A 14,405-nucleotide genomic window follows, 5' to 3' on the forward strand; every position below is an offset into this window, starting at 1 on the left:
GTTATAAATCACAGAGCTTGGCGAATAACCCACAAAGTTGTAAGTACGAAGACACACCTTCTAAAACTCTCATGTGAACGAATCCTATTTCCTTTATCATATCTAAACGCTTCAGTTCGCTTATTCCTGGTAATGTTTTGGCTACCCTGAACGACAGAGTAACAATATCTATAGCAGAATAACCCTTTTCCCATAAATTATCCAATAATTCAAGAGCTTCGTCAATATTTCCCCCCTTATTCGAACAGCAGCTGGCTAAGATTTTCTTGATAACTAATGGATGAGGCTGGTCGACAATTTTAAATACATTAATATCATTTACAAACCCAAAGCCTGCAACTGTACTTTGCAAATTGTTTATGGCTTGTCTCATGTCACCTTCTGCAGTGAATATTAACGCTTGTAATCCCTCAGAATTATACTTTACATCCTCCAACTTTGTTACTTCCAACAAACGTTCTAATACTTGCTCATCTGATAACTTAGTATAACGCAATATGGCACAACGAGATTGTAATGGTTCAATAATTTTCAGTGATTGATTACAAGCAAATGCAAATCTAGTGGTATTCGAATAAATTTCCATCGTTCTTCTTAACGCCTGTTGGGCACCTGGTGTCATGGAATCAGCTTCATCCAAAATGATTATTTTATGTCTACCTGCTGGTAACAGAATCTTGGTCTGTGCAAACTGTTTGATTTTATTACGAACAACATCAATACCTCTATCATCCGATGCATTCAATTCTAGCGTAGCCTGCTGATACAATTCAGGTCCCAATAATTCGTATGCAAGACAATGTATAGACGTAGTTTTACCTATACCTGGCAATCCAGAAATAATCATGTGTGGCATATTTCCATCTTCAACTAAAAGCTTCAATCTTTCCACGGTTTCTTCATTCCCTACTATATCATCCAATTTATGGGGACGATATTTCTCTACCCATGGTAATTCAAGAGATAGAGCAAAATTCTTAGTCATGTTTATATATATATCTCCTTATCACAACTATTGAAGTATTTAAAAAATCTACATTTATGGACGCGTATTAAATATCGATGGTCAGATTTTGGTTCGAGGATTATTTCTATTAATTTTTCAGTCTATACTTTATTATACATTATTGGATATATATAGTCTTGATTACTTTGTCTTTGTCTTGTTCTCATCAACATGGTCTTTTGCTTCGGCAGCAACTTTCCTTTTCTTATTTGTAGCCTTTTGATCATTCTTCCTGGCCATTATTGGCGCAGAAGTATTTAAGAACTTTACGGCCGGCTTCCTGAAAACACCCTGTACTTGCTGGTCGACTTTCTGGTCATTCTCAGACAAAAGATAGCTTAACCATGGAACTTCGACATCTTTGACCTCGGATTCTATTATATTATATAGTGCTTGAGCTTGTTCAATATTATCTGAAAGTCCTAAAATGCTTGTATTCTCAATTTTCAATATGGAGGAAAGTCTAGACATGCTTCCTCGAGGTAGCTGTATCAACTTTACCTTATCACTTGCCGATGTAGAAGATGTATATGCAAGTACCGGGAATGGATTTGTCAATAAAGATGGTGTGATGTCGTACTTAGCCACAAATACATACTTAATATACGGGGCGGAATCAGATGTACATTGCTTCTTATGTGATTTAGACCTGTTGACCAATCTCGATCTGTGTCTTGATGCCTGAGTTTCTAATGCTTTAATAGTAGAGTTAAATCCAATTGTTATTTCCTTACGAATTTCTGGAATATCGGTGGTTTTGATTTTGGAACTGCTGTTATTTTTTGCTTCAGCAAGCAATCCGTTATAATATCCTAAATTGGATAGAATCTGACTGAGGTGTTCTAGTATGGTATTTGAAAGCTCTGGTGAAATAAAAGGCCATAACTTCGTCTGCGTATATGGGTTATCAAGTATTGGTTTAAAAACTTGTCTGCGTCTTTTCTCTGTATCTTTTAGAGATCCTGATATAGCATTAGATGCCTTTGGCTTATTTTTCCTACTGTCTGACATCTATTTGACATCAATATTATAACTCAAGCCTTAGCGTTAATTACAAATTATGAAGATCGATGAGTGTTTTAAATGTCGCAAATTATATGATAATATTTCTATTCATTTACTTTTTATGTAGAACACTATACAAATACAGATTTAATTAGAGGAATAATATTAAATACAAAATCTTTATAAAAGTTAGTTGCCATCCTTCTTTTCGTCCTTCGATTTACTTTCAGATTCTGGGGAATACAGTGGCGAACCTGGTGAATATTGAGGTGAAGTTGGTGAGTATTGAGGTGACGTTGGTGAATACTGAGGTGAAGTTGGTGAGTATGATGGGGAGGTAGGCGAGTATGATGGTGATGTTGGGGAATATTGGGGTGAGGTAGGTGAATACTGTGGTGATGTTGGTGAATAAGATGGTGATGTTGGTGAATAAGATGGTGATGTTGGCGAGTATGATGGTGATGTTGGCGAGTATGATGGAGATGTTGGTGAGTAACTTGGCGAGGTTGGTGAGTAACTTGGGGAAGTTGGTGAGTAACTTGGGGAAGTTGGTGAGTAACTTGGAGATGTTGGTGAGTAGCTTGGGGAAGTTGGTGAGTAACTTGGAGATGTTGGTGAGTAAGATGGTGAAGTTGGCGAGTAACTTGGAGATGTTGGTGAGTAGGATGGCGAAGTTGGCGAGTAACTTGGTGATGTTGGTGAGTAGGATGGCGATGTTGGTGAGTATGATGGAGAAGTTGGTGAGTAACTTGGCGATGTTGGTGAGTATGTTGGGGACGTACCACCATAACCTGGCGAAGTAACTCCACCAAACGATGGCGATGTAGCACCATAAGAAAATGGCGAAGTTGGTGATGGAGAGGTAGCTCCTCCGTAAGATGTAAGAGCACCTGAACCATCAGAAACTGGTGCCGTATGAATTGGAGAGAATCCGGCACCTTCTTCAAATTGAATTTTATCATCTTGCATCTCATAGTCCCTGTAAGGAGTAGCACCGCCATCATCTGCATATTCGCCAGTTTCATTACCAGCTGCAGTGGTAACTGCAATATTAGAAGGTGCGGTTTGTAACATCTTATCATCAACCATAACATCAAATGCCCCAGTACCTAATGGCGCCATTTGACCTAACATCACATTTTCAGATATACCACGACAATCATCTAATTCAGCAGCGGAACCTGCTTCAAGTAAGATTTCAACGGTTTCTTCGAACGAACAACGCATCAATGCACCAGTATCAGCTCTATTAATACCGTGACGAGTAATTGCCATCAAGTGACCACGAGACGTCATGACATCGACCAATAAGGCCATATGACGATAATTGACATAAGAACCATCAAACGCAATAACATTAAGAATTTCCTTGAATAAGGCAGTACGAGTAGCTTCAATACCTAAAACAGAAAGAACTTCAATAAAGTTATTAGAATAAGTACGCGAAGAATCAACACCTGAAACAGCCATAACGTCGGCCAAATTTACACCATCGGTTTCCAAAACCCATTCTTGACTTTGTTTGAATTCACCGGTGATATCTGGAGAGTTTACCTTATGCTGCATCATAAATACTCTTGTAATACCTGGAATACCACGCAAAGAAATAGATTCTAACATATGAGATTCAATACGTTTCAAGATTTGATCTTCTTCTGCATCTGCATCTTCATCCAACGATTTTGGATCACGAACAACACGACAACGGATAATCAATTTATCTGCTGTATCATCGGACCAAATAACAAATAAATCCTCTCCGAAGTTTTGAGAGATCTTCTCTGCTACTTGGGACATTGTCAACTGTTTATCCAACATCTTAGCACGATCTAATTCAAGACGAAGTAACCATGGAGATTGTTTCTCAATAGATTCTTCAACCTTTTCATCAGGAATAGCAAAATAAGCCTCAACGGTATCGTAATCTTCCTCGATAACGGTACTTCTAGGATCTGGATCGTAGAAAATTTCAGTGGCAGACGTAACATTCTTCAAAGTAGTATGTTCGATCGCGGATTGAACAATCTTTGCCTTTTCAATGTCAGCAGCACTTTCCTTTTCTAAGTAAACAGTAAGTGCGGGAGTTTTAATGTTCTTTGCAACATTAAGAATTTCCTTAAGACGTGGAACACCCAATGTAACATTCTTCGAAGAAACACCAGCATAATGGAAAGTATTCAAGGTCATTTGAGTGGCTGGTTCACCGATGGATTGAGCTGCAATCACACCGACCATTTCACCAGGATGAACAATCGATTTTTGGAATTGGGTTTCAATTTCACCCATAACCCATTCAAAAGAAATTCTACTTAATTTAAATTCTTCGATAACACGACGGGTTGCCAATCTAGAACGTAACAAACATTGGAATAATAATGTTGCATTTTCTTGTGCTTCTTTTGTTAATGCTGTTTTACCACGAATGACTAAAAGTTTAGTACAAAGATCTTGAACACCACGAACAACTTCATCTAATCTTAAGTCTGATGCCTTATGACGACCATTATGGAAAATTTGCTGAGCATTTTGAATAATACGACGCAAGTTAACAGGTAATGGCCAGTTAAAGTCACCATTTGGAAAACAAACGTCTCTCAAGTAACGACGATCGGCTTCTAACTGTCTATATTCTTCATCTAAAACCTTTTGAAGCTTTACATCTCCCTTTATTTCTTTACCGGATTCCAATAAGGATTCTCTTATAGATTTTGACGGATCCAAGACATCAATACGGTATCTCTTCTCGAAACTTTCATCAGATCCAGGGATAGTATCGACTGATTGTTTCTCTACCTGGGTACCATCAATACCATCTTCACCATAGACGAATTGAATTATATCACCCAATGAATTTCTTGTAGAACCATCATAATGAACCATAATATCTTCTAAAGCTTTAACTAAACGACGTTGAATATAACCTGTTTCGGCGGTCTTAACAGCAGTATCAATAAGACCTTCTCTACCTGCCATAGCATGGAAGAAAAATTCTTGTGGAGTCAACCCTCTTAAGTAAGAGTTTTCAACGAAACCTTTAGATTCAGGTGAATAGTCATCTTTTGTGAAATGAGGTAACGAACGATCAGCAAATCCAAAAGGAATACGTTTACCTTCAACGATTTGTTGTCCTACACAAGCTGACATTTGAGAAATATTAATAAACGACCCTTTAGATCCTGAAACCACCATTTGCTTGACGTTATTCAAATCCTTCAAATTCATTTCAGCCGAACGACCTGCTGTATCACGAGCTTGATTTAAAACACGAGATACATTATGTTCAAAAGACTCACGTAATGTCATACCTGGCTCTGGTTCCAACTTATTCAGTTGGGCGTCCAAAATAATTTCTTGAACTTTATCCTTAGCATCTTGAATAGTGGTAGTAACATCTCTCATAGTACTAGAATCGGCAATAGTATCACCAATACCAATAGAAAACCCGTTGTGTAACAACCAAAAGTTGACAACTTTTTGAATAGAACTGAATAATTGTGCACATACTTGAGAACCTTTTTCTCTCATTACTGTGTGAATTAAACCACCACCGGTTGCACCGACAGTCTTTTTATCTACAACACCAAACATGATTTCACCATCGACGACTAACATACCATTATCTTTAGGACTTAAGAGATTCTTACCGTCATCAAATCTTTGTAAATGGATACCCTTAGGAATTGCCATAGACAATAATTGTTTACCGGTCCATAATGGCTTTGGGCTAACAATCGCTGGCGGAGGGATGACACCATCCCAATTCGGAATCCAATATAACATATTCATTACTTGATCATATTCAATGAAGTTGTCACGTAAAGTCATCTTTCTAACACCACATAATGTATCTTGCACAATACCCATGACTGGCTTATTCGATTGAGGAGAAACAATTTGCAAAGGAACAGCACAGATTTGTGATAATTCTGCTCTTGTTTCTTGTGATTGAGGAACATGTAAATTCATTTCATCACCATCGAAATCTGCATTATATGGGGAAGTGACAGACAAGTTTAATCTGAAAGTAGAGTATGGCATAACTTTGACTCTGTGCGCCATCATAGACATTTTATGTAACGAAGGTTGACGGTTAAATAAAACTGGATCATCATCCATCAAATGACGCTCAACTTTCCAACCATATTGCAAAGCAATATCACCTGCTCTTTTGTTATATCTTAAATCAATACGATCACCAGTATCTCTAATAACATATTTCGCACCTGGGTGTTCATTTGGACCATTACGAACGTATTCAGTCAAACGATGGATGTTATAGGGGGTAACTATTTCAGGGTATGATAAGGTTCTTGCAATGGATATTGGAACACCAACTTGGTCTAAGTCAAGATTTGGATCACCAGAAATGACTGTACGAGCCGAGAAATCAACACGCTTACCCATCAAGTTTCCTCTAAGTCTTCCTTCTTTACCCTTTAATCTTGCTCTAATAGATTTAATAGGACGTCCTGTCTTTTGAAGAGCTTGTGGTTGACCAGCAATGTCATTATCCATATAAGTGGCTACGTGGAATTGTAACAAGGCTTCAAATTCACTGATAACGTGCTGTGGGGACCCGTCCATTTCTAATCTTTGAACGTTTATATTTGCCTTTAAAACATCAGCCAATTTGAAAGTCAAATCATCTTCACCTCTGGCCGTGTCGTTAAATGCGATGGATGGTCTTACTGGAGGTGGTGGTACAGGTAACACGGTGATTAACATCCATTCGGGCCTGGCATAATCTTCATTAAAACCCAATCTATAACAATCTTGGGAATTTATATGCTTGAAAACACTCAAAATTTCTGATGGGGTTAATAAACGACGTTCCGGTTGTTCATTTTCATCAAAATTCTTATTCTGCTTCCACGTACCCCATAATTTTAACCCATCTCTACGAACAGTAGGCTGTGTATGACCACATCCACCTTTATTTGGTTGGTCAGGTTTCCAATTTGGATCATTTTCGCTGGTAACATTGTCTGCTTCACAGATCATCTTAGCTTTACACAAGTTCCACACCGCATTAAATCTTTTCTTTGGATCTCTTATCTTGATAGCCTGGGACATGGCAAGGTTTGTTTCATCTAGTAATAACTTACCACAATGCATACAAACACATTCACAAACCTTTTTAATTTTGGCGATAAAACCAATATGAAAAACAGGCTTGGTTAATTCAATATGACCAAAATGACCAGGGCATTCGGCCATATCCTCACCACATGTTTGACATTTAAAATTACGATCGATCGAACCCAATCTTGGGTCGTTTAACCCGGCTTCTCTTGGCTTCTTTGTACTTTGGTCAATAGTCTCTGGGTATTCGATTTTAGCAACAGAAATTGCACGAACCTCTTCTGGAGACAACAAACCAAATTGAACTTCCTTCACCGAACGGAGAGGCGCACTGGAATATGGAAATTGTCGACTCATTGTTTTATCACTATGATTATTATGAAATACACGTTAATAAAACTATTTCTTTTTTTTTATAGATGTTTTTTTATTTTTTTTCCAAAATTAAACAAGCAGATATATCGACTATTACTGGCACTAAACTTCAATGAAAATTTGTCTCTCGTAATAAATATCTGTAATAAATAAATTAAAAATTAATTTAAGAACTCAATTAAATTAGTAGTTTCCTTGTTGAACCTTTTTTTCCTATAATAGTACCTTTATTATAGTTTACGCAATCAAATAAATGAGTGCCTTTGAATTATCTATGACTTTATACAGATTAATTAGTATATGCAAATTGGAAGTGGTTTTCGTGAATATACCCTAATATCAAACAAACGCTATTTGAATTAATCGGACAAATAACAAGCTGTGTATTCAGGCTTCTATGGATAATATAGAATGGAGGTTGGATAGATAATTAGGTTGGCAAGATGGTAAGTTAATCTATGGAAAACACAACCTTGTTTAGTTTTGCTTATTATTACAACACTAATTTTCATGTTCGACTGGAAGTGGCGACGAAAAATTACCCCGGTCTCATTTTTACACGAGCATATACTTAAAAGAAAAACATGCGCGTAATTACTGGTACTAAGTTAAAGAGCTCTATTACGTCTATTTAAGAGAAGAACTTGGACATAGCTTTCTTTTGTTTATCACGACGAGCCTTAATGGTGGTCTTAACGTCTTGTAAACCCTTTATGATAGCGCCATCTTCAGGAGATAATTGTAAGGCTTCCTCTAAAGATTTTTGTGCCGATTCTTCGTCCTTCGCAAGTAAATAGCCCATACCCTTACGGTACAAGGCCTTAGTTTTGGATTTATCGTCAATGGCTTCAACTTCTAAGGCGTTCGATGCGGCGTTGATAGTTTTCTTGCCGTCCTTCAATTTTAAAGCGACCAAAGCAGCATTCAAGTAACATGACAACTTTAAGGCGTGCAATTTAGACAAGTTTTCTTCGGACAAGTCTTCAGGGAAGTAATCGTTCAAAAAGCCCGAAGCCTTGTTGTACTTCTCGTATGCAGCTGCGACATTTCCGTCCTTCAATTGTTTGGTACCAATGTCCTTCAAAGTGGTAACGGCCTTAAAAACGGATTCTGGGTCGTTGACATTAATATTGTCATCATCTGCCATAACTTCTTCGTAGATGTCACCAGTGCCGTCATCAACACTTGTCGGAACTGGCACATAGTCGGATGGCAATTCACCACAGTCAGAGATTATCCAATCTTCGACAGGCTTATCGTTTTCGCCCTTGTCGCATCTTTCAAGCTGACGCACAATAGACTTTCCTTGAATCACTTCACCAAATACCACATGCTTACCGTTCAAATGAGGAGTTGGCACGGTTGTAATGAAAAATTGAGACCCGTTTGTATTTGCGCCCGCATTGGCCATAGATAACAAGAATGGCTTGTCATGGGTCAATTGGAAGTTCTCATCTTCAAATTTCTCTCCGTAGATTGATTCACCCCCAATTCCTGATCCGTGGGTGAAATCACCACCTTGGCACATAAAATCTTTAATAATACGGTGGAAAATAGATCCTTTATAATGGAGTTGTTTCCCTGAGCTCTCTGATGCTCCCTTTTCTCCAGTACATAATGCTCTGAAATTCTCAGCCGTCTTTGGAACTACATCGTTATATAATTCAAATACAACACGTCCTTTGGGCTTTCCGTCAGCGGAAATATCAAAAAATACCTTGGGGCGATTCAATTTGTCACTCATTGTAAATTATTTAACCTTTTTTTAAAGTGAAATCGGTGTCGATAAAAATGGGTGTAAATATATTCTAATATCAACCACTCTCAATTTCTAGAAAGCTATAGAAATTTACCTGCATATAATGACTAAAGGGAACCAGGTCTTGCAACTTGAATTGACAGATCTGGTACCATCGAATATCTATGATAGTTATGTATCAAGTGTATTAGACTATAATGAATACATTTCGAACGATTAAGAACATTCAACTATTTTTTAGAATTTTTTAAGTGGTTTCTTGAATATTTTAACAATTTTTTTAAATATATACCATTTTTACAGAATTTTTCGATTTCTGCTAGGATTAATGATATACATTTAATAAAAGCGAATTTAACTAAAAAATGAATCACTTATTACAAGGAGATTATGAGATTATAACAAAAGCGGATACGATGATAGAAATATCGAAACTAATGTGGACAGTGGGCCATATTATTCAAGCTATATAATATTAGAAATGAAGTACTGTAGCAATTATTGAATTGATTTGTAAAAAGGTTTAGAAATAGATTAGCGAATTATTTTGCTGCATTTCTCACTGGATTGAAATATGCATGCGCCATTGCCTCCTTCGCCGTTAATCTTTCTTGATGATCATATCTTAATAATTTATCGATGAAATCAAGGAATTCCTCCGAAACAAGATGCTGGTTATTCTCGTTTATGAATCTCTTCCAAGGTCTTCTATTATAATATCCCAAGTCTTCATAGTCATCACTCAAGGTTAAATTATAGGTTTGTAAATATCTGTTGAGATCGTCAGATCCCAAAACTCTAACAATCTGTACCAATTGATCTGTGTTGGAATTACCGTGGAAAAATGGCTCTTTTTTAAATACCATTGATGCTAACATGCAACCGTAAGACCATAAATCTAAAGAATAGTCGTATAACCTGAAATCTACCAATAATTCTGGACCTTTGAAATATCTTGATGCAACTCTAACGTTGTATTCTGTTCCCGGATGGTAGTATTCTGCCAATCCCCAATCAATTAACCTCAAAACTTTCTTATCATGATCGATCATAACATTGTGTGGTTTGACATCTCTGTGCATTATACCCATTGAATGAGAATAATCCAAAGCTTTCAACAATTCGTACATGTAAAATCTTATATCGTAATCCGTGAATGTAGGGTACAAAGTCCTGAAATCAAGGTTATTGACATTCTCGAATATCAACGCAGGGGTTTTCAGCTGTGGCTCTCTTACTATATCCAAAAGCCCGATCACATTAGGACCCGTTACCAAGTTTTTTAAAATCGATATTTCTCTCTTGATCTTCTTTCTCTTAACCGGCTTTAATACCTTGATAACACATTTGTCACCTTTGGTTAAGTCTATTCCCAAAAACACCTCAGAATATTTCCCTCTACCTAACTTTTTAATAATTTCGTAGTTCTCTTGCGAGTTCCACTTAATGTTCACATTCTCATAATCCCAATATGACTGTGGTTTCGACGCTAATACATCCGCATAAACTTTGGATATTGATGTATTTACGCTATTTGATGTCATTTTCGTTGTGGTTTTGGTAGCAGATGTTGAATAGCGAAATGTAAGAAGGCTAATTATTATATAAATGAATATTAATAAAAAAGTTTTGAGCCGGAGATTAATCTTGAAAATTTCTGCACTTTATACTTGGACGAATCTAATGAGATTGTAGTCGATCAATGGTCTACTAATATAATGATCAAGATAATATTGGATTATAATTCCTATGAGGTAGTCCTGTTTATCACTTTTGGAAGTGACAAAAAAATGAGCAAAAATTTCGCCCGACTTTACACGTGAGAAAATGTAGTCTTTATCATAGATGTAAGGCTAATCTCTTCAAGTGACCCTAATGGAGGCATATACCACGAGACATTTGATCTTTCTATTATAGCATGTAAGCTTATCTCTATATACGTATATAACTAACAAATGTGATCTGTAGACAATTATTAGGAGTTACCGAATCTACTAATAACGTTTTGTATTTTTGGTGAGATGCAGAGTACAGACTCATAGTTTTAGTTAACGTAGGTAGTTGCAAAACGTTAACGCAAACAATAGGTTTATCAGAATCAGTATTGCACTTCAATTTATCAATAATCATATGTTTAAATTTCCGAAGGAACCGCCTAAGCTACTTAGAGGATCCTTTTGGGCTTGCCTTTCTTTCTTCCTTCTTGCAGCAAGCTTACCCTTAGAAACGGAATCAGCAGCTTCTTGTAATTTCTGTCTCTCTTGATCCTTTTTAACCAACTTTCTTCCACCACTTTCTAACTCATAATTATTCAAGAAATCATCGAGCATGCCTTCTAAATCGCCCCTCTCTCTATCCATATCAAACTCTTGATAATTTTCGTCATCCTCATTTTCGAATTTCTTAACCAACTGTTCGTAACGGTCATCCAATAAGGTTAAACCGTCCGTACGAAATAGAGCCGATGACGACATTGAAAATGACGATGTATCAGTCATAGCACCTTTCTTTTTTCTCAACTTAGTTTTGGATAACTTTTTATTTGACTGATTGTTACCATTAAATGACGGCAAATCTGGAACCACGTCTTCATCTTCGTCTTCAAAATCATCATCTGAATCCCAGTCATTAGCTTTACTCTTGCTATCTATTTTGAATTTCTTGAAATCCTTTTCCCAGTTTGCATTCAAAAAAGTAGGTGGCTTTTCCTCAACCAAATCTTCTGGTGCTTCGCCCTTATTGTAAGGCATATCTTGTTCATCCAATTCATCCGATGCATATTTGGCATCATATTCTTCGTTATAATTGTCAAGATCCCATTCATCGTATTCTTCATCTTCATAAAATTGGTCCGCATCGGAACCGTAATAAAAATCGTCTTCATCTTCCACTTGTCCAGAATTTATTAAATTAGCGAAAATGTCATCATCTCCTACTTCTTGTTGACTTGGTTCAATATACGCCTCATCTTCCAAAGCTTCCAATACTTCCCTTAAACGAGGATCCATATCAGGTTTGAATCCCTTTAACTCTTGTGGAATGCTTTGGAATGTGTCATGTGTAACTTTTATTTTTTGTTCAGAAGGTAATTGATCTCTAAATAAATCTTCAATATTTGCTGGCTTCTTCTTATCCTTTTCATCACTTTTACGCTCAATGAAAACACCATCTCCAGTTTCCCCTATTGGCCTTAAATGTTGCATGTAATCATATTTCGAATCATCAAAGTAAATACCAAATTGTGCTGCTAAACCTTCATTTCCTCTTATTTTCTCGATTTCCTCTGGGGTCAAGTTCTGTTCTAAATCAGATGTTGAGAAGACCTTCTTCTTGTTACCAGGATCCATCCTGCTGTGTTTCTTTTCTTGCCCTGGTGCCGGAACAAGAACATGCTCTGAAGCCTCATTATCATAATATAACGCATCATCATGGGCTCTATGGACAATAGAGAAAGTCTTAGCAGACTTCTTGTCGAATCTCCTTCTTGGTGGCATAATAGGCGAACGTTGCTATTTAGTAGTTGGAAGATTATTACCTGATTCTATGTAGTAGTTATCAAAAAAAAAAAAAAATTATATAAAAAATTTTGTACTGCATATTTATCTCATCTTCAATGTTATTATTCTTATGTACTAAATTCTATATTTTGCAACTATAAACACTAATTATCGTGTCTGCCATATGATTCTACCAATATCCGTGGCCAATCACTACGACACATACATATAAATTCTGTAATGGCTAAAAAGAGGACACCTAAAATTAGACCAGTCCATAAACCGAACAAACCATATTCCAATTTAAATGCCAAACCATATCCAATGGGTAATGCAATCACATAATACGATATCATATTCAAAATTGAGCCAATGCTTTGTCTGCCTTGGCCCCTCAAAATACCAGCACCCAAGACATTGAAAGAGTCAGCAATTTGGTTGATAGCGACCAATATCAAAATTTTGTCACTGATCTTCAATACATCCTGGGATGAAGTAAATAATTTACCCAAACTATGTCTACCAAAAAAGACGAGTGAAAAGTTAATAGCTGCAATATAAGCTGACAAAATCACGGTTATACGGGTTACTAACTTTGCAGCATAAATATGTTTCATTCCCACAAAATGACCGATTCTGGTTGAAATGGCGACGGCAACAGCAAAAGGTAATTGAAATGCTAAAGATCCTGCGTTGGACGCAATGGATTGGGCTGCTAATGCATTAGTACCGAAAGAGGCTGCAAATATGGTTAAAATCTCAAACGCTAAGTATTCAGCTTCAACCATAACAACCCCAGGTAAGGCTAGTTTGAGCATCGGTGACCAGTTTTTACACGCTTTGTATAATTGAAGTCCACCCCAGCATTTTTTTCCATCAACAAATAAAACATATGCCAACATCATGAACGAAATAAACCAGTAAATTATCGAGACTGCCAATGGTGCACCACTAAACCCTAGACCATAAGTAGGATGCCAAACTAATATCCAGTTCAAAACGAAGTTAAGGGGCGTTGCAATTAACAATACCCATGTACCTGCATTGAAACAGTGTTGTGCTTGTAAAAATCTTTTGCTAGTCTCAAATAATATCAACCCTGGCGCTCCAATGGCATTTATTCTCAAGTATGTCTGAGTCAAATGCACTAATTCTGGGTCTGGTACCAAGTGTTGTAAAAGTGTCCCTGAATACCACCAAATAAAAACCAATGGAAAAAGAGTAATCGCCATCATCATCATGGAGCATCGTTGGAAATATAATCCAACATTATGCAACTTGCCTGAACCATATGCCTGAGAACAGAAAGAATCAAGACTTGTGGCCATTCCTTGGTACACTGCTAATCCGGTGATATTAAAAGTACAAACGGCCAATGATGCCGCTGCTAATTCCCTCGGACCCAATTTACCAGCTGAGAATATAGTTGTCACCGAAAGGAGGTATTGCAAGAAAAATGTTATAACTAAAGGACCTGAAGAACGAAGAATGAACCTTAATTCTGATTTCGGGGTAATATCGAAATCAGGTTTTTGCGAACTTGGTTTATGTCCCAAAGAGTTATATTGCTCATGGCTATGTGCTCCAGTAAGCAATGGTTCCTCAGCATTCATCGTTTTATCATTACTTGATGAGTTTTTCAGATAATGGAAATAGCCCCATTAAATAGATAAAGTATTAT

At 36.9% G+C, this 14,405-nt stretch overlaps 7 protein-coding genes across 7 annotated transcripts; all 7 read right to left on the bottom strand. All coding sequences in view use genetic code 12, as the record gives it.

Moving 5' to 3' along the window:
• Position 1: 1 nt before the first annotated feature.
• Positions 2–985, bottom strand: DEHA2A13574g (DEHA2A13574p; the record flags this gene model as incomplete). Its single annotated transcript, XM_456919.1, has 1 exon — positions 2–985. The coding sequence occupies one exon, from the start codon at positions 983–985 to the stop codon at positions 2–4; it is 984 nt and encodes a 327-aa protein (XP_456919.2).
• Positions 986–1,147: 162 nt separating this feature from the next.
• On the bottom strand, positions 1,148–2,017 carry DEHA2A13596g (DEHA2A13596p; the record flags this gene model as incomplete). The annotated part of the gene is made up of 1 exon (XM_456920.1): positions 1,148–2,017. One exon carries the CDS (start codon positions 2,015–2,017, stop codon positions 1,148–1,150), a length of 870 nt encoding a protein of 289 aa, XP_456920.1.
• A 183-nt stretch (positions 2,018–2,200) lies between these two features.
• Positions 2,201–7,450, bottom strand: DEHA2A13618g (DEHA2A13618p; the record flags this gene model as incomplete). The annotated part of the gene is made up of 1 exon (XM_002769992.1): positions 2,201–7,450. The coding sequence occupies one exon, from the start codon at positions 7,448–7,450 to the stop codon at positions 2,201–2,203; it is 5,250 nt and encodes a 1,749-aa protein (XP_002770038.1).
• Positions 7,451–8,099: 649 nt separating this feature from the next.
• On the bottom strand, positions 8,100–9,212 carry DEHA2A13640g (DEHA2A13640p; the record flags this gene model as incomplete). Its single annotated transcript, XM_456922.1, has 1 exon — positions 8,100–9,212. The coding sequence occupies one exon, from the start codon at positions 9,210–9,212 to the stop codon at positions 8,100–8,102; it is 1,113 nt and encodes a 370-aa protein (XP_456922.1).
• Positions 9,213–9,769: 557 nt separating this feature from the next.
• Positions 9,770–10,771, bottom strand: DEHA2A13662g (DEHA2A13662p; the record flags this gene model as incomplete). Its single annotated transcript, XM_456923.1, has 1 exon — positions 9,770–10,771. The coding sequence occupies one exon, from the start codon at positions 10,769–10,771 to the stop codon at positions 9,770–9,772; it is 1,002 nt and encodes a 333-aa protein (XP_456923.2).
• Positions 10,772–11,353: 582 nt separating this feature from the next.
• On the bottom strand, positions 11,354–12,721 carry DEHA2A13684g (DEHA2A13684p; the record flags this gene model as incomplete). Its single annotated transcript, XM_456924.1, has 1 exon — positions 11,354–12,721. One exon carries the CDS (start codon positions 12,719–12,721, stop codon positions 11,354–11,356), a length of 1,368 nt encoding a protein of 455 aa, XP_456924.1.
• Positions 12,722–12,888: 167 nt separating this feature from the next.
• On the bottom strand, positions 12,889–14,337 carry DEHA2A13706g (DEHA2A13706p; the record flags this gene model as incomplete). The annotated part of the gene is made up of 1 exon (XM_456925.1): positions 12,889–14,337. The coding sequence occupies one exon, from the start codon at positions 14,335–14,337 to the stop codon at positions 12,889–12,891; it is 1,449 nt and encodes a 482-aa protein (XP_456925.1).
• Between the last annotated feature and the right edge of the window lie 68 nt (positions 14,338–14,405).

The sequence above is a fragment of the Debaryomyces hansenii genome (assembly GCF_000006445.2).
Source record: "Debaryomyces hansenii CBS767 chromosome A complete sequence".
NCBI lineage: Eukaryota > Fungi > Ascomycota > Pichiomycetes > Serinales > Debaryomycetaceae > Debaryomyces > Debaryomyces hansenii.